General features: G+C 41.6%; 1 protein-coding gene across 4 annotated transcripts in view; it reads right to left on the minus strand.

Moving 5' to 3' along the window:
- LOC128657004 (oocyte zinc finger protein XlCOF7.1-like) overlaps window positions 1–20,655 on the minus strand; it is a 204,103-nt gene that overhangs the window by 45,029 nt on the left and 138,419 nt on the right. For 2 of the 4 annotated variants that reach the window (XM_053711222.1, XM_053711220.1), the window contains one exon: window positions 3,847–3,954. The exons of the other annotated variants lie outside the window; for them this stretch is intronic. In XM_053711222.1, coding sequence (XP_053567197.1) covers window positions 3,847–3,954 — 108 coding nt within the window. The remainder of the gene's footprint in view (window positions 1–3,846; window positions 3,955–20,655) is intronic. 4 annotated transcript variants of the gene reach the window in all.

Genomic DNA, 20,655 nt, shown 5'->3' on the forward strand with positions numbered 1-20,655 from the left:
GTGGGAGAGACGACATCTCCACTAGGTCTGCATACCAGATCCTGCAAGGCCACACAGGGGCTATTAGAATCACTGATGCCCTCTCCTGTTTGATATGAGCAATGAATCGTGGAAGGAAAGCAAACGGAGGAAACAGGTATGCCAGCTTGAAATCCCAAGGAACCGCCAGAGCATCTATTAGAGCAGTCTGCGGATGTCTTGACCTTGAACCGTACCTTGGAAGCTTGGCATTCTGCCGAGACCCCATCAGATCCAACTCATTTGAGGATTAAGCTGGAGAACACCTCCGGATGGAGTTCTCACTCTCCGGGATGAAAAGTCTGTCTGCTCAAGAAATCCACTTCCCAGTTGTCGACTCCTGGAATGTGAATGGCACATAGAAAGCAATTGTGAGCTTCTGCCCACTGAATAATCCGAGCCACCTCCTTCATGGCTAAGGAACTCAGAGTTCCTCCCTGGTGATTGATGTAAGCCACTGAGGTTATGTTGTCTGACTGGAACCGGATAAACCGGACTAAGGACAACTGAGGCCAAGCCATCAGAGCATTGTAAATCACTCTCAACTCCAAGATGTTGATGGGGGGAGTAGACTCCTCCGGAGTCCAAAGTCCCTGCACCTTTAATAAGTCCCATACTGCTTCCCAGCTCAGTAGGCTGGTGTCCGTGGTCACAATCACCCAGGCAGGTCTCCGAAAGCATGTGCCGAGACAAATGTTGCTGAGAAAGCCACCACGGGAGAGAGTTTCTTGTCGACTGATCTAGATCTATCTTCTAAGACAGATCCGCATGATCCCCATGCCTTTGTATGAGCATGCACAGTTGCAGTGCTCTCAAATGGACTCAAGCAAAGAGAATGATGTCCATGGAAGCCACCACCAGACCGATTACCTCCATACTTTGAGCCACTGAAGATCGAACAGCAGACTGAAGAGAGAGGCAAGAGGAAATAATTTTGGATTTCTGACCTCTGTCAGAAAAATTTTCATCGACAGGAAATTTATTATGGTCCCTAAGAAGACTACCCTTGTAGCTGGAACAAGGGAGCTTTTCTCCAAGTTCACTTTCCATCTGTGGGAATGTAGAAAAGAAGATCTTTGTGTGAGATTTTGCTTGTTGAAAAGATGGCGCCTGAACCAATATATCATCCAGGTAGGGTGCCACAGCAATTCCCCGAGACCGGATCACTGCCAAGAGAGCCCCCAGAACCTTTGAGAATATTCTGTGAGCTGTGGAAAGACCAAACGGAAGGGCCACAAACTGGTGATTTGTCCAGAAAGGAAAATTTCAGAAATTTGTGATGATCCCTGTGAATGGGAACATGAAGGTATGCATCCTTTAGGTCTATAGTTATCATGAACCCTCTTGCACTAAAGGAATAATGGAGCGTATAGTCTCCATCTTGAAGGACGGTACTCTGAGAAAGTTGTTTAGGCACTTTAGGTCTAAAACAGGTCGGAAAGTTCCCTCCTTTTTGGGAACCACAAACAGATTTGAATAGAAACCCAGACCCTGTTCCTGTACTGGAACAGGAACTATCACTCCCAGGGAGGAAAGATCCTGTACACATTTCAAGAATGCCTCTCTTTTTATCTGGTCTGCAGATAATCTTGAGAGGCAGAACCTGCCTCTGGGAGGAAGAGTCTTGAATTCTAATTTGTAACCCAGTGATACTATGTCACTAGCCTAGGGATCTGGGACATCTTGTATCCATGCTTGAGAGAACTGAGAAAGTCTAGCCCGGATCTGGGGCAAACCCTTCATGCTGATTTAGATTCAGCTGCAGGCTTCTTAGATTGCTTCCCCTTATTCCAAGACTGAGTGGGTCTCCAGGAGGACTTGCACTGTTCTTGCTTGGAAGAAGAAGGGGAGGACTTCCCTCTGAAGTTACGAAAGGAACGAAAATTACTTTGACGTCCTTTAGGTCTATTCTTCTTATCTTGAGGCAGGAAAGACCCCTTTCCACCCATGATATCAGAAATAATTTCTGCCAGACCAGGACCAAACAATGTCTTAACCTTGTAAGAAATCGCCAGAAGCTTTACCTTAGAAGAAACATCAGCCGACCAGAACTTCAGCCAAAAAGCCCTGCGGGCAAGCACCGCGGAACCAGAAGACTTAGCTCCCAGTCTAATGACCTGCATGATAGCATCAGAAATAAAGGAATTGGCTAGCTTAAAGGCCTTAATTCTATCTTGGATCTCATCCAGGGTAGTCTCCACCTGAAAAGAATCAGACAGGTTAGCAAACCAGTAGGATGCCGTGCTAGTCAAAGTGGCAATACACACAGCAGGATGTGTAGCCAAAACCTCCTTTAACAGTACACAAAGGTGTTCAAGCTTAAATCTGAAGGTGACAACTTCAGCATCGGAAGAAGGCATTACACTGTCTGAATCTGAGATTTCACCCTCAGAGGCTACTGACAAATTATCCTCATCAGATTTATGAGGTATTGCAACTTGGGTAGCTAGAGCTGGATCAGAAACCTTACTATCTGAATCTCTAATTTTCCTTTTGCGTTTTCCCTTTAATATAGGAAAGGCAGCTAATGCCGCAGATACCGCTGATGATACCTGGGCAGCAATTTCTGCTTGCAAATAAACTCTACCCGGAGACTGAGAGGAAACGCAGGGCACTGCATGTGACGCCATTGAGGCTTGGGATGAACAGGATAAAACTGTGAAAACGCCTGAACAGCCACGTCCTGAGAGACGTTGGGCTCTGCATAGAAATTTTTTTCTTTAGACTGCAATGTCTTCTTAACACATGAAGAACAAAATTGCATAGGCGCAGCAATTTGTGCCTCTAAGCACAATATACACTGATTCATGAGAGCAGACTCCTGCTTCATGTCAGACATAACCTTAAAAAATAAAGAGAAAAAAGAAACAGTATTTGTGTACTGTTCCTTTAAAAAACTCTGTGTGAGATTTTAACCCCCTCTTGCATATGTGTAACAAAAAACCAAGGGGATCTAAATACTTAGTAATTATAACAAGAGTCCTCAGCAGGGGAAATGAAGATGAAGCTGCTAAATTTTGTATTAACTTTTTAGCATAAAAAAACAATGATCCCAGGACCTCCACACCTCAGCCGTAACTGAGGTGCTTACCTCCTCTTGCTCCTGCGATGATACAAAATGAAGGCCGAGATGGAGAATTCTAAATCACAAAACTCTGTTCTGCTATATTCTACTGCGTAGCCGACACCACTCCAGGCATAGAGAAAGGAGCGTCACGTGATCAGTGTGAAAGGCTGCGTCCCAGGAGGCGTAAAATCAGAAGAGACCGCCTCTACTAGATTCGCTGTGGAATCTATATCAAAGGACTTCCCCCAGTGTGAGGCTTACGCGGTAAAAATCCGCAGACAGGTCTGATCGCAAAACTAGCAATCTTAGCCCTCTTGTGTTTCTTTCAACCCTTAATAATAAATTCCACATTTGTAAGGGTAGTACCGCAGCAAACACCAAACACTAGATTTCAAAAATCCCAGTGTCCTTCTCTAATGGTTAATATTAAAATAAAGCAGAGCCCATAAAAAAGTTAATCCTTGCACCTAGATTACGAGTTTAGTGTTACGGTTTTAAAGCTGAAAAAATGGCCATTTCAGCGTAAAAACCGTAATGCAGCCATTACGAGTCTTGTCGGTATAGCTATACCCCAAGCATTTTAGCCTGTAACGAAACGTCAATCCCGCATTCAAAAAAATAACGTTTTTGCGTGGGATTTCCATAGCGCCGGTATTACAGGTTGTGCAAGAAGGCAGATTTCACAGAGGAAAAGAGCAGCTTGCATCCCCTGAGGTGACACAGCGCCGCCACATTTGATATTTCATGTCACAGACACTCACCTGTACCTATATTATCACATATTTCCTGCTCTGCAGCTTCTGGTCTATTTCTCAGCCACTGATCTGATGCTTGTTCCGTGTTACATGAAATCTTAGCATTGTTTTTACCTGAAAAAAAAAAAAGAATAAATAAATCACTCTTTACAATTTCTGTCTCTTTTAAAAAAATAATTTAAAACAAAATGTGAAAAATTATGTAATATAAGTTAAATACGCCTGAGCCTTTATTACTAGCAGTCATATTGGTTACAAAAAACATAATTTATGTAAGAACTTACCTGATAAATTCATTTCTTTCACATTGGCAAGAGTCCATGAGCTAGTGACATATGGGATATACAATCCTACCAGGAGGGGCAAAGTTTCTCAAACCTCAAAATGCCTATAAATACACCGCTCACCACACCCACAATTTAGTTTAACGAATAGCCAAGTAGTGGGGTGATAGAAAAAGGAGTAAAAAGCATCAAAAACAGAATTTATGTTTACCTGATAAATTTCTTTCTCCTACGGTGTATCCGGTCCACGGCTTCATCCTTACTTGTGGGATATTCTCATTCCCTACAGGAAGTGGCAAAGAGAACACACAGCAGAGCTGTCCATATAGCTCCCCTTAGGCTCCGCCCCCCCAGTCATTCGACCGACGGTTAGGAGAAAAAGGAGAACTATAGGGTGCAGTGGTGACTGTAGTTTGGAAAAATAAATTTAAACCTGATCAAATGCCAGGGTGGGCCGTGGACCGGATACACCGTAGGAGAAAGAAATTTATCAGGTAAACATAAATTCTGTTTTCTCCTACATTGGTGTATCCGGTCCACGGCTTCATCCTTACTTGTGGGAACCAATACCAAAGCTTTAGGACACGGATGAAGGGAGGGAACAAGTCAGGTAACCTAAACGGAAGGCACCACTGCTTGTAAAACCTTTCTCCCAAAAATAGCCTCCGAAGAAGCAAAAGTATAGAATTTGTAAAATTTGGTGAATGTATGCAGTGAAGACCAAGTCGCTGCCTTACAAATCTGTTCAACAGAAGCCTCATTCTTGAAAGCCCATGTGGAAGCCACAGCTCTGGTGGAATGAACTGTAATTCGTTCAGGAGGCTGCTGTCCAGCAGTCTCATAAGCCAACCTGACAATGCTTTTCAGCCAGAAGGAAAGAGAGGTAGCAGTCGCTTTCTGACATCTCCTCTTACCAGAATAGACAACAAACAAGGATGATGTTTGTCTGAAATCTTTAGTTGCTTGTAAATAGAATTTTAAAGCACGAACCACATCAAGATTGTGTAACAGTCGTTCCTTCTTAGAAGCTGGATTAGGGCACAGAGAAGGAACAATGATTTCCTGGTTAATATTCTTATTAGAAACTACTTTTGGAAGAAAACCAGGTTTGGTACGCAAAACAACCTTATCTGCATGGAACACCAGATAAGGTGAATTACACTGCAAAGCAGACAATTCAGAAACTCTTCTAGCAGAAGAAATAGCAACCAAAAACAAAACTTTCCAAGATAGTAACCCCTTGAAGAACTGAAAGAACTAAATTTAGGCTCCATGGAGGAGCCACAGGTCTGTAGACAGGCTTGATTCTGACTAAAGCCTGTACAAATGCCTGAACATCTGGCACGGCTGCCAGACGCTTGTGTAACAAAACAGACAGGGCAGATATCTGTCCTTTTAAGGAACTAGCTGATAGACCTTTCTCCAATCCTTCTTGGAGAAAAGATAGTATCCTTGGAATCCTAATCTTACTCCATGAGTAACCCTTGGATTCATATTTCCGCCATATCTTATGGTAAATCTTCCTGGTGACAGGCTTTCTAGCCTGGATCAGAGTATCTATAACTGATTCCGAAAACCCACGCTTCGCTAGAATCAAGCGTTCAATCTCCAAGCAGCCAGTTGCAGAGAAACTAGGTTTGGATGTTCGAATGGACCTTGAATTAGAAGGTCCTGCCTCAAAGGTAGCTTCCATGGTGGAACCGATGACATATTCACCAGGTCTGCATACCAAGTCCTGCGTGGCCACGCAGGAGCTATCAGAATTACCGAAGCCTTCTCCTGTTTGATCCTGGCTACTACCCGGGGGAGAAGAGGAAACGGTGGAAAGACATAAGCTAGATTGAACGACCAAGTCGCCACTAAGGCATCTACTAATGTCGCCTTGGGATCCCTGGACCTGGACCCGTAACGTGGAACTTTGGAGTTCTGACGTGACGCCATCAGATCCAGATCTGGAATGCCCCATAGTTGAGTTAACTGGGCAAAAACCTCCGGGTGAAGTTCCCACTCCCCCGGATGGAAAGTCTGACGACTCAGATAATCCGCTTCCCAGTTGTCCACTCCTGGGATGTGAATTGCTGATAGATGGCAGGAGTGATCCTCCGCCCATTTGATAATCTTGGATACCTCCCTCATCGCCAGGGAACTCTTTGTTCCCCCCTGATGATTGATGTACGCTACAGTCGTCATGTTGTCCGACTGAAATCTGATGAATTTGGCCTCCGCTAGTTGAGGCCATGCCTGGAGCGCATTGAATATCGCTCTCAATTCCAAAATGTTTATCGGGAGAAGAGATTCTTCCCGAGACCATAGACCCTGAGCTTTCAGGGACTCCCAGACTGCACCCCAGCCTAACAGGCTGGCGTCGGTCGTGACAATGATCCACTCCGGTCTGCGGAAACTCATTCCCTGAGACAGGTGATCCTGAGACAACCACCAGAGGAGTGAGTCTCTGGTTTTCTGGTCCATTTGTATCTGGGGAGACAAATCTGCATAATCCCCATTCCAGTTTGAGCATGCACAGTTGCAATGGTCTTAAATGAATTTGAGCAAAGGGAACCACGTCCATTGCCGCAACCATTAGTCCTATTGCCTCCATGCACTGAGCTATGGAGGGTTGTGGAATGGATTGAAGAACTCGACAGGTGTTCAAAAGTTTTAACTTCCTGACCTCCGTCAGAAAGATTTTCATTTCTACCGAGTCTATTATTGTTCCCAGGAAGGGAACCCTTGTGAACTCTTTTCTATGTTCACCTTCCACCCGTGAGACCTTAGAAAGGGTAGAACAATGTCCGTATGAGCCTTTGTCTTGTGAAAGGACGACGCTTGTATTAAAATGTTGTCTAGGTAAGGTGCTACTGCAATGCCCCTTGGCCTTAGCACCGCTAGAAGGGACCCTAACACCTTTGTGAAAATTCTGGGAGCAGTGGTCAATCCGAAGGGAAGAGCCACTAACTGGTAATGCTTGTCCAGAAAGGCGAACCTTAGGAACTAATGGTGATCTTTGTGGATAGGAATATGCAGGTACGCATCCTTTAAGTCCACGGTAGTCATATATTGACCCTCCTGGATCATTGGTAAAATTGTCCGAATGGTTTCCATTTTGAATGATGGAACTCTGAGGAATTTGTTTAGGATCTTTAAATCCAGAATTGGCCTGAAAGTTCCTTCCTTTTTGGGAACTACAAACAGGTTTGAGTAAAAACCCAGCCCTTGTTCTGCTATTGGAACTGGGTGTATCACTCCCATTTTTAAAAGATCTTCTACGCAATGTAAGAACGCCTGTCTCTTTATCTGGTCTAAAGATAAGCGAGACATGTGGAACCTTCCCTTTGGAGGAAAATCCTTGAATTCTAGAAGATACCCCTGAGAGACAATTTCTAGTGCCCAAGGGTCTGGAACATCTCTTGCCCAAACCTGAGCAAAGAGAGAAAGTCTGCCCCCTACTAGATCCGGTCCCGGATTGGGGGCTAACCTTTCATGCTGTCTTGGTAGCAGCAGCAGCAGGCTTCTTGGCCTGTTTACCTTTGTTCCAGCCTTGCAATGGTTTCCATGCTGGTTTGGGCTGGGATGCGTTACCCTCTTGCTTAGTGGCTGAAGAGGTAGAAGCAGGTCCGTTCCTGAAATTGCGAAAGGAACTAAAATTAGACTTATTTTTAGCTTTGAAAGGTCTATCTTGTGGGAGGGCATGGCCCTTTCCCCCAGTGATATCCGAAATAATTTCTTTCAACTCTGGCCCGAATAGGGTCTTACCCTTGAAAGGAATATTAAGCAATTTTGTTTTGGACGACACATCCGCCGACCAAGATTTTAGCCAAATCGCTCTGCGCGCCACGATTGCAAAACTTGAATTTTTCGCCGCTAATTTAGCTAACTGAAAAGCGGCATCTGTAATGAAGGCATTAGCCAACTTCAGAGCGTGAATTCTGTCCATGACTTCATCATAAGAAGTCTCCTTCTGGAGCGAGTTTTCTAATTCCTCAAACCAAAAGGACGCTGCCGGGGTTACAGGAATAATGTAAGAAATTGGTTGAAGAAGAAAACCTTGTTGTACAAAAATTTTCTTAAGCAAACCTTCTAATTTTTTATCCATAGGATCTTTGAAAGCGCAACTATCTTCTATTGGTATAGTCGTGCGTTTAGCTAGTGTTGAAACTGCCCCCTCTACCTTAGGGACCGTCTGCCACGCGTCCTTTCTGGTGTCAACAATGGGGAACATTTTCTTAAATATAGGGGGGGGAACAAAAGGTACACCTGGTCTCTCCCACTCCCTAGTCACTATATCCGCCACCCTCTTGGGTATCGGAAATGCATCAGTGTGTACTGGGACCTCTAAGAATTTGTCAATTTTACACAATTTTTCTGGGACCACCAAAGGTTCACAATCATCAAGTGTAGCTAGGACCTCCTTAAGTAGGGCGCGGAGGTGTTCTAGTTTAAATTTAAATGCTATGGTATCAGGCTCTGCCTGCTGAGAAACTTTTCCTGTGTCAGAAATTTCTCCCTCAGACAGGCCCTCCCTCACCGCCAAGTCAGATTGATGTGAGGGCACTACAGATAAATTATCCTCTGCGTCAGCTTGCTCATTTTCTGTGTTTAAAACTGAGCAATCACGCTTCCTAGGAAAAGCTGGCAGTTTAGATAAAAATGCTGAAAGAGAATTATCAATTACTGTCGCTAACTGTTGCATAGTAATCACAATTGGTGCGCTAGATGTACTGGGCAACGCTTGCGCGGGCATAGCTGGTATTGACACAGAAGGAGAGGATAGCGAGCTATCTTCACTACCTTCAGCTAAATAATCATCTTGGGCTATATTTTTAAGTGTGATTGTATGGTCCTTAAGCTGCTTGGACGCTATGGCACACTTCACACATAAATTTAATGGGGGAACCACCTTGGACTTTGAGCATACAGAACATAGGCTATCTGAAGGTTCAGACATGTTTGACAGACATCAACAGAACTCCAATGCAATAAAAATTATTTTTGACAAAAACGTTACTGTCTCTTTAACCCCTTAACGACCGACGACGTATGCCATACGTCCTCAAAAAAAAAAGCACTTAACGACCGAGGACGTATGGCATACGTCGTCGGTTAAACAGAGCACTGGAAGCGATCGAAATCGCTTCCAGCTGCTCTAACAGTATTGCAGGCTTGCCTTGATGTCTAGGCATCCTGCAATACTGTTGCCGAGTGCCGGGACCGGATTGATCACTCCCCCACGAGTGATCACTTCTGGTTTTGCTCCACGTGGAGCCCGGCAGTGTTTCAGAGCATCGGAAGCGATCGGACACGCTTCTGATGCTCTGCTTGTGTGCTAAGTGCCTCGGTGGGTCGAGGCACTTAGTTAGTTATCAAATAATAAATAAAAAATTTAAAAAAAAAACGGATAAAAAAAAAAAAAAAAGCCCAAATAGCCCCCCCTCCCCCTTCACTAGGCATCCAAGATGGCGATGCCCAGTGCATCATGGGGCCTCTGGGGGTGTCCCTAGCCTGCATCATCATAGGGGCAAGCTAGGGTCACCCAATCTGAGCCTCCCACCCAAAAAAAAATAATAATAATAAAATACCCCATTTGTCTGATCATGTCAATATTTGTAAATATTGACTATGATCAGTGTGGATCTCCCTCCCTCTCCTCACTTGCCATTTTGTTGGAGAGAGAGAGAGACCTGTATTTAGCAGAGAGAGAGATTTATTTCTTTTATTTGTTAAAAAATATAGAACCAAAGGCTCTTTTCAGAGCCATTAACCCCTAGCTTGCCAGTGATCACTATATATCACTGGCAGTAGCATAGGTGCACTTTTTTTTGCTGCATTTTGCTGTCTGTGCATTTTTTTAGGGGTTAATTTTGTTGTTGTAATTTTTTAAAAACCCAAAGGCTCTTTTCAGAAACATTTAGTTAATTTAATTTAATTTTCAGAGCCATTAACCCCTAGCTTGCCAGTGGTCGCGATAAATCACTGGCAGTTGCATAGCTGTACTTTTTTGCTGTCTGTGCATTTTTTTAGGGGTTAATTTTGTTGTTGTAATTTTTTAAAAACCCAAAGGCTCTTTTCAGAAACATTTAGTTAATTTAATTTAATTTTCAGAGCCATTAACCCCTAGCTTGCCAGTGATCGCTATAAATCACTGGCAGTTGCATAGCTGTACTTTTTTGCTGTCTGTGCATTTTTTTAGGGGTTAATTTTGTTGTTGTAATTTTTTAAAAACCCAAAGGCTCTTTTCAGAAACATTTAGTTAATTTAATTTAATTTTCAGAGCCATTAACCCCTAGCTTGCCAGTGATCGCTATAAATCACTGGCAGTTGCATAGCTGTACTTTTTTGCGGTCTGTGCATTTTTTTAGGGGTTAATTTTGTTGTTGTAATTTTTTAAAAACCCAAAGGCTCTTTTCAGAAACATTTAGTTAATTTAATTTTCAGAGCCATTAACCCCTAGCTTGCCAGTGATCGCTATAAATCACTGGCAGTTGCATAGCTGTACTTTTTTGCTGTCTGTGCATTTTTTTAGGGGTTAATTTTGTTGTTGTAATTTTTTAAAAACCCAAAGGCTCTTTTCAGAAACATTTAGTTAATTTAATTTAATTTTCAGAGCCATTAACCCCTAGCTTGCCAGTGATCGCTATAAATCACTGGCAGTAGCATAGCTGTACTTTTTTGCTAGTTAATTTAGTTAATTAATTTAGTTAATTTAATTTTTTTTAGTAATTGTTTTCTGTGACAGATACAAAAATGTCACAGAAAAGATATAGTGCTGAGGAGGCGTATGCCATCCTTGCGTCAGAGTCAGATGCCTCTATTTCTGACTCAGACCCCAATTTTGACCCTGCCATGTGCTCAGATACATCACTAGATGCAGTCTCAACTGATAGTGATGTATCTGTGGCTGCTAGCCCCCCTGCCAGCCCCCCTGCTACCCCCCCCGCCAGCCCCCCCTGCCAGAAGGAGGCGTGTTGCTGCCATTGCTGCTGAAGTGTGGGTAACGCCTCATCTCCAGAGGCCAGATATCCCACCCTTCACAGCAAATGCTGGCATAAATATAGATGTGGCAGGTTTTAGCCCCCAGCAGTTTCTGGAAGTGTTTCTGGGCGATGATATATTGGGGAACATTGTCGCCCAAACTAATTTATATGCCCATCAGTTCCGTGCTGCAAAGCCTGGAACATATTTGGCAAAGCAGCAATGGGCATTGACTATGCTGATGGGTATCATAAAGAAACCCTCCATTCGCTCCTACTGGAGTAGTAGCCCCATCTGCTCTACCCCCATTTTCTCCCAGACTATGTCGAGGAAGAGGTATGAAATGATTCTGCATTTCATGCACTTCAGCGACAACAGCCTGTGCCCCCCTAGGGAGCATCCCCAATTTGACAGGCTGTATAAAATCCGCCCCCTGATAACCCACTTTTCTGCCAGGTTTGCAGAGGCTTATACACCTGGAAGGAATATATGCGTTGATGAATCCCTAATGAAGTATAAGGGAAGGCTGGGATTCAAGCAGTATATTCCTTCCAAACGCTCCAGATATGGGGTAAAGGTGTATAAGCTCTGTGACAGCGAGACTGGGTATACTCAGGCCTTCCGGGTGTATGAGGGAAAGGATAGCCACCTTGACCCTCCAGGTTGCCCAGAACATATGGGAACCACTGGCAAGATTGTCTGGGACCTGATATTACCCCTAATGAACAAAGGGTATCACTTGTACTTAGACAATTTTTATACAAGTGTCCTTTTGTTCAAGCTACTGTATTGTTTTGATACAGTAGCTTGCGGTACAATTAAAAAGAACCGCGCAGGTTTCCCAGGACAACTTGTACGCACCCGGCTACGAAGGGGGGAGACCTCAGCTCTGCGCCAAGAGGAGCTGTTGGCACTTAAGTACAGAGACAAGAAGGATGTATACCTTCTTACCACCATCCACACAGAGAGGACGGTGGCGGTTTCTGTACGTGGCAGAGCTGAGATCATAAGGAAGCCAGTGTGCATCAAGTCTTATAACCGGCATATGGGTGGGGTTGATCTGGCTGATCAGCTGCTGCAGCCCTACCTAATTATGCGGAAGACAAGGGCCTGGTACAAAAAGGTTGCAATTTACCTAATGCAGATTGCAACCCACAACGCTTTTTTGTTGTTCAAAAAAGCAAACCCCAGAGTTAAAAAAACTTTTTTACAGTTTCAGCTCCAGATTATTACTAGGATTTTGTACCATGATGCACCTGCTCCCCGGGCGGTGATGGGAGAGAGCAGAGTTGGGGCTACTCATTTTATTTTTAAAATCCCCCCTACTGCCGCAAAGCAGAAACCACAAAAAAAATGTCTGTACCAAGAGGGGGAAGAGAAGGGACACCATATATCACTGTCCTGATTGCCCTGGACAGCCTGCACTCTGCATTGGGGACTGCTTCAAGCGGTACCATACAATGGTCAATTTTTAAAAAAATAAATACATTTGCTGTTATATATATATATATTTATTTTTTTTTGGTTATGTTTACTGTTAGATGTTTTTTTTTTTTTTTTACTTTTACTGTGCCAGATTTTTACATTTCACTACTCTATTTTTTTCTAAAATTGGGCCTGTTTTTTTTTTTTAACCAAAACCCCTGTCAAACCTATGCATGGGGGACATAGGTGTTCTCATGGTGCCTTGCAAAAAACAACCTGAAGTATGTTTTTGTAATAACTTACAACAGTCTCTCCTAAATCATAGTCAAAAAGCAATGTGTCTGTAAAAATGAAAATTGAAAAATTACCACCATACACTTTCTCCAATTTTTTGGGCTAAAACGATTGCTTCAAAGGCATCAAAGCACACCATATACAATACCTTGGGGTGTCAACATTTAAAAAATATACACTTTCAAGGCAATAAATAAAAGTGGGGTATGCGATAGGCCACAAACTAAAGATAGGCCTATCAGAAGAAATACTCTCATTGTTAATAACTAAAATCACAAGTCATAAAATTGTAACATAACCTTCCCAAAATCCTGGCAAACCTATGCATGGGGGGCATAGGTGTACTCAGGGTGCCTTGCAGAAAACAACCTGAAGTATTCTTTTGCAATAACTTACAACAGTCTCTCCTAAATCATAGTCAAAAAGCAATGCGTTTTTAAAAGTTAAAATTGAAAAATAACCACCATACACTTTCTCCAATTTTTTGGGCTAAAACGGTTGCTTCAAAGGCATCAAAGCACACCATATACAATACCTTGGGGTGTCAACTTTTCAAATATATGCACATTCATGGAAAACAAATAAATTGGGGTATGTTAAAAGACCCCCCAAAAAGACGATAGGCAAAGAAAATATGTTAAATGTGAAAAAAAATCACAAACGCATGTCAGAGATTTGGCATTGCACCCCCCAAACAAGCCACCAAACCTATGCATAGGTGGTATCACTGAACTCAGGAGATGTTGGTGACCACATATTGGTGTCTTCTTTGGTAGTAACACATAACAGGAGCTGTGAATCCATGTCTAAAGTACAATGTATGTGAACAATAACACAAAAATATGAATGCCCAATAGTTTGACAAAGACTAGTGGTTGAATTAGTGCATGGAAAGTGTTAAAATACCTGCATTTGAAATACCCTAGGATGTCTACTTTTCAAAAATATATGGTTTGATTGAGGTAAATTACATTGGCCGGCTTCAGAAATGTCTTAAATAGGACATGGGTGCATGGGATGTGAAAATTCAAAGTGGAAAAAATGGAATGGGCTTCCTAAAAATAAGGCCTTTTAGCCCCCAGAGAACCCAACACACCTATACATGGGTGGTATCACTGTACTCAGGAGAGGTTGTTGAACACATATTGAGGTGTTTTTTGGCAGTAACACATAACAGGAACTGAAAATCCATGCCTAAAGTACAATGTGTGTGAAAAATAACACAAAAAAATGACTACCCAAAAGTTTGACAAAGACTAGTGGTTGAATTAGTGCATGGAAAGTGTTAAAATACCAGCATTTGAAATACCCTAGGGTGTCTACTTTTCAAAAATATATGGTTTGATGGGGGTAAATTCCATTGGCCAGCTTCAGAAATGTCCCAAATAGGACATGGGTGCATGATGACCGATGTGAAAATTCCAAGTTGAAAAACTGGAATGTGCTACCTAAAAATAAGGCCTTTTAGCCCCCAGAGAACCCGACACACCTATACATGGGTGGTATCACTGTACTCAGTAGATGTTGTTGAACACATATTGAGGTGTTTTTTGTCAGTAACACATAACAGGAACTGAAAATACATGCCTAAATTACAATGTGTGTGAAAAATAACACAAAAAATGACTACCCAAAAGTTTGACAAAGACTAGTGGTTGAATTAGTGCATGGAAAGTGTTAAAATACCAGCATTTGAAATACCCTAGGGTGTCTACTTTTCAAAAATATATGGTTTGATGGGGGTAAATTCCATTGGCCAGCTTCAGAAATGTCCCAAATAGGACATGGGTGCATGATGACCGATGTGAAAATTCCAAGTTGAAAAACTGGAATGCGCTACCTAAAAATAAGGCCATTTAGCCCCCAGAGAACCCGACACACCTATACATAGGTGGTATCACTGTACTCAGGAGATGTTGTTGAACACATATTGAGGTGGTTTTTGGCAGTAACACATAACAGGAACTGAAAATACATGCCTAAAGTACAATGTGTGTGAAAAATAACACAAAAAAATGACTACCCAAAAGTTTGACAAAGACTAGTGGTTGAATTAGTGCATGGAAAGTGTTAAAATACCAGCATTTGAAATACCCTAGGGTGTCTACTTTTCAAAAATATATGGTTTGATGGGGGTAAATTCCATTGGCCAGCTTCAGAAATGTCCCAAATAGGACATGGGTGCATGATGACCAATGTGAAAATTCCAAGTTGAAAAACTGGAATGCGCTACCTAAAAATAAGGCCATTTAGCCCCCAGAGAACCCGACACACCTATACATAGGTGGTATCACTGTACTCAGGAGATGTTGTTGAACACATATTGAGATGTTTTTTGGCAGTAACACATAACAGGAACTGAAAATCCATGCCTAAAATACAATGTGTGTGAAAAATAACACAAAAAAATAACTACCCTAAAGTTTGACAAAGACTAGTGGTTGAATTAGTGCATGGAAAGTGTTAAAATACCAGCATTTTAAATACCCTAGGGTGTCTACTTTTCAAAAATATATGGTTTGATGGCGGTAAATTCCATTGGCCAGCTTCAGAAATGTCCCAAATAGGACATGGGTGCATGACGACCGATGTGAAAATTCCAAGTTGAAAAACTGGAATGAGCTCTATAAAAATAAGGCCTTTTAGCCCACAGAGAACCCGACACACCTATACATGGGTGGTATCACTGTACCCAGGAGATGCTACTGAAGACATATTAGGGTGTTATTTGGCAGTAACCCTTAACATTTTATCAGTAAATGTATTCTTAAATTGCTATTTGTCAAAAAATCAAATTATTTCCCCCCCCCCCCAAACTTTGGCATAGATTGGTGGTAAAATGGTTGCATGAAAAAAGTCAAAATACCCCAAGTTTAATACCTTAGGTTGTCTTCTTTTAAAAAATATATACATTTGAAGGGTTATTCAGGGATTCCTGACAGATATTGGTGTTACAATGTAACTATCGCCAATTTTGCAAAAACATGGTTTTGAAATAGCAAAGTGCTACTTGTACTTATTGCCCTATAACTTGCAAAAAAAGCAAAGAACATGTAAACATTGGGTATTTCTAAACTCAAGACAAAATTTAGAAACTGTTTAGCATTGGTATTTTATGATGGTTGTAGATGTGTTAGAGATTTTAGGGCTCAAAGTTAGAAAAAGTGTGTTTTTTCATTTTTTCCTAATATTTTATAATTTTTTTATAGTAAATTATAAGATATGATGAAAATAATGGTATCTTTAGAAAGTCCATTTAATGGCGAGAAAAACGGTATATAATATGTGTGGGTACAGTAAATGAGTAAGAGGAAAATAACAGTTAAACACAAACATCGCAGAAATGCAAAAATAGCCTTGGTCCCAGATGGTCAACAAATTGAAAAGTGGTCTGGTCACTAAGGGGTTAAATAATAAAAGTGCACACTTTATTACTGAAACATCAAAAAACCATCAAATAAACATCCGATTTTAATGAAATTTTCACCACAGTGTCTTAATGCTTTGAAAAGATTGCACACAAGTTTTCAGACCAATTAACCCCTCAATGCCCAAACCGGAGCTAATAACAGTTATTAACCGGTTAACACAGTACAGTCCCCTGCCACAGCTTCCACTGTGGCCTTTACCTTCCTTAGGGATTATTTTGGTAGCAAATAAGCCTCTCTGGAGTCCTTTTCTGAGCCTCTGGACTCCCCACGTGAAGCTGCATGAACTGCCTAGTCAAAAAACACTGCGCAATTGAGGCGCGAAAATGAGGCCTCCTCCCTCTTCATTCCAGAGTGGAGGGGCCTTTCTGACTAGATTAGGTGTCTAACTAAGTGCCAGGCGCAAATTAAACCCCAAAAGTGTTTTAAAGTTTGAAAAAAACACCTTATTTATAGCCAAAACATGCTAAAAAGCAATCGATTAAGCCCACAATTAGTGTCAACCAGCACAGAGCCCTTAATATAAGCCATCAATTTATTCTAAGAAAAATGGCTTACCTATCCCAGAGGGAATTTCTGACAGTCTTCTAGCATTACATGGTCTTGTTAGAAAAATGACTGATCATACCTGAAGCAGTTAAGCCTGCAAACTGTTCCCCCCAACTGATGTTCTCTGGTTTCAACAGTCTTGCGTGGGAACAGCCATGGATTTTAGTTACTGGTGCTAAAATCATATACCTCTTAGCAGAAATCTTCATCACTTTCTGCTGCAGAGTAAATAGTATAAGCCGGCACTATTTTAAAATAACAAACTCTTGATAGAAGAAATAAAAAACTACAACTAACACCACATACTCTTTACCACCCCCGTGGAGATGCTACTAGTTAGAGCGGCAAAGAGAATGACTGGGGGGCGGAGCCTAAGGGGAGCTATATGGACAGCTCTGCTGTGTGTTCTCTTTGCCACTTCCTGTAGGGAATGAGAATATCCCACAAGTAAGGATGAAGCCGTGGACCGGATACACCAATGTAGGAGAAAAAGGAACTGGAAATATAATTGTGCTTTATACAAAAAAACATAACCACCATAAAAAGGGTGGGTCTCATGGACTCTTGCCAATATGAAAGAAATGAATTTATCAGGTAAGTTCTTACATAAATTATGTTTTCTTTCATGTAATTGGCAAGAGTCCATGAGCTAGTGACATATGGGATAGTAATACCCAAGACGTGGTACTCCACAGAAGAGTCACTAGAGAGGGAGGGATAAAAATAAAAACAGCAATTTTCCGCTGAAAAAATTGAATCCACATCCAAAAAAATAGGTTTTTCTCATAAATAAAAAGAAAAAAATTAAAACATAAGCAGAGGAATCAAAGTGAAACAGCTACCTGGAGAACTTTTCTACCAAAAACTGCTTCCGAAGAAGCAAATACATCAAAACGGTAGAATTTAGTAAATGTATGCAAAGAAGACCAAGTTGCTGCTTTGCAAATCTGATCAACTGAAGCTTCATTCCAAAAAGCCCATGAAGTGGAAACTGATCTAGTAGAATGAGCTGTGATTCTCTGAGGCGGGGCCTGACCCAACTCCAAATAAGCCTGATGAATCAAAAGCTTTAACCAAGATGCCAAGGAAATGGCAGAAGCTTTCTGACCTTTCCTATGACCAGAAAAGACAACAAATAGACTAGAAGTCTTCCTGAAATCTTTAGTAGCTTCAACATAATATTCCAAAGCTCTTACAACATCCAGAGAATGTAAGGATCTCTACAAAGATTTCTTAGGATTAGGGAACAAAGAGGGAACAACAATTTCCCTATTAATGTTGTTAGAATTCCCAATTTTAGGTAAAAATTTAAATGAAGTCTGCAAAACTGGCTTATCCTGATGGAAAATCAGAAAAGGAGACTCACAAGAAAGAGCAGCTAATTTGGAAACTCTTCTAGCAGAAGAGATAGCCAAAAGGAACAACACTTTCCAAGAAAGTAGTTTAATATCCAAAGAATGCATAAGCTCAAAAGGAGGAGCCTGCAAAGCCTTCAAAACCAAATTAAGACTCCAAGGAGGAGAGATTGATTTAATGATAGGCTTGATATGGACCAAAGCCTGCACAAAACAGTGAATATCAGGAAGCTTAACAATCTTTCTGTGAAATAAAACAGAAAGAGCAGAGATTTGTCCCTTCAAGGAACTTGCAGACAAACCTTTATCCAAACCATCCTGAAGAAACTGTAAAATTCTAGGAATTCTAAAAGAATGCCAGGAGAATTTATGAGAAGAACACCATGAAATATGTCTTCCAAACTTGATAATAAATCTTCCTAGAAACAGATTTACGAGCCTGTAACATAGTATCAATCACTGAGTCAGAGAAACCCCTATGACTAAGCACTAAGCGTTCAATTTCCATACCTTCAAATTTAATGATTTGAGATCCTGATGGAAAAACAGTCCTTAAGACAGAAGGTCTGGTCTTAAAGGAAGTGGTCAAGGTTGGCAACTGAACATCCGGACAAGATCCGCATACCAGAACCTGTGAGGCCACGCTGGTGCTACCAGAAACACAAACGATTGTTCCAGGATGATCTTGGAGATCACTCTTGGAAGAAGAACTAGAGACAGGAAGATATAAGCAGGTTGGTAAAACCAAGGAACTGCTAACGCATCCACCGACTCCGCCTGAGGATCCCTGGACCTGGACAAGTACCTGGGAAGTTTCTTGTTTAGATGGGAAGCCATCAGATCTATTTCTGGAAGACCCCACATCTGAACAATCTGAAAAAACACATCTGGATGGAGAGACCACTCCCCCAGATGTAAAGTCTGACGGCTGAGATAATCCGCTTCCCAATTGTCTACACCTGGGATATGTACCGCAGAAATTAGACAAGAGCTGGATTCCGCACAAGAAAGTATCCAAGATACTTCTTTCATAGCTAGGGGACTGTGAGTCCCACCCTGATGATTGACATATGCCACAGTTGTGAAATTGTCTGTCTGAAAACAAATTAATGGTTCTCTCTTCAACAGAGGCCAAACCTGAAGAGCCCTGAAAATAGCACAGAGTTCTAAAATATTGATTGGTAACCTCGCCTCTTGAGATTTCCATACCTCTTGTGCTGTCAGAGATCCCCAGACAGCTCCCCAACCTGAAAGACTTGCATATGTTGTGATTACAGTCCAGGTTGGACGAACAAAAGAGGACCCTTGAACTATACGATGGTGATCTAACCACCAAGTCAGAGAGTCTCGAACATTGGGATTTAAGGATATTGTGATATCCTTGTATAATCCCTGCACCATTGATTCAGCATACAAAGCTGAAGAGGTCTCATATGAAAACGAGAAAAGGGGATCGCGTCCGATGCAGTCATGAGACCTAAAACTTCCATGCACATAGCCACTGAAGGGAATGACTGAGACTGAAGGTTTTGACAAGCTGAAACCAATTTTATCCGTCTTTTGTCTGTTAGAGACAGAGTCATGGACACTGAATCTATCTGGAAACCTAAAAAGGTGACCCTTGTCTGAGGAATGGGAAAGAAATGCAAATAGCATAGCCCTCTGAGCATAAAAAGAGGCAAGAGGCATATTGGAAGTGGGGTTTAAATAATTCAATTATTTGGCCCCAAGTATGACGCGCAACACAAAATGAAATTTTTTGGCGCTAACATCTGGAAATGACGCAACTCGCGTCATGGCAGATGCAACCTTGTGCAAGGAATCCTGGAATCAACTAAGATGCCGGAAATGATGAATCGCGTCACCGAACATACCTTTGCGCCAAAAAAATTCTCGCGCTAAGAATGACGCAATAAATATCAGCATTTTGCGACTTTGCAAGCCTAATTTTGTCGCAAAATTTATGAAAAAGCAGTCAATTTGAAGAAAAGACTATACCCCAGGTAAGAAAAAATAACTTCCTAAATATGTTTCCCAATTTTGAAACTGATAGTCTGCAAAAGGAAATATACATAAACCTGACTCATGGCAAATATAAGTACAATACATATATTTAAAACTTTATATTAATACACAAAGTGCCAAACCATAGCTGAGAGTGTCTTAAGTAATGAAAACATACTTACCAAAAGACACCCATCCACATATAGCAGATAGCCAAACCAGTACTGAAACAGTTATCAGTAGAGGTAATGGAATATGAGAGTATATCGTCGATCTGAAAAAGGGAGGTAGGAGATGAATCTCTACGAACGATAACAGAGAACCTTTGAAAAGATTTCTAATGAGGAAAACCATAGAATCAATAGGGGATACTCCCTTCACATCCCTCTGACAAACACTGTACTCTGAGAGGAATCGGGCTTCAAAATGCTGAGAAGCGCATATCATCAAAGAAAATCAAGCACAAACTTACTTCACCACCTCCATAGGAGGCAAAGTTTGTAAAAC

This window comes from Bombina bombina, chromosome 4 (assembly GCF_027579735.1).
Source record: "Bombina bombina isolate aBomBom1 chromosome 4, aBomBom1.pri, whole genome shotgun sequence".
NCBI classification, from domain to species: Eukaryota; Metazoa; Chordata; class Amphibia; order Anura; family Bombinatoridae; genus Bombina; species Bombina bombina.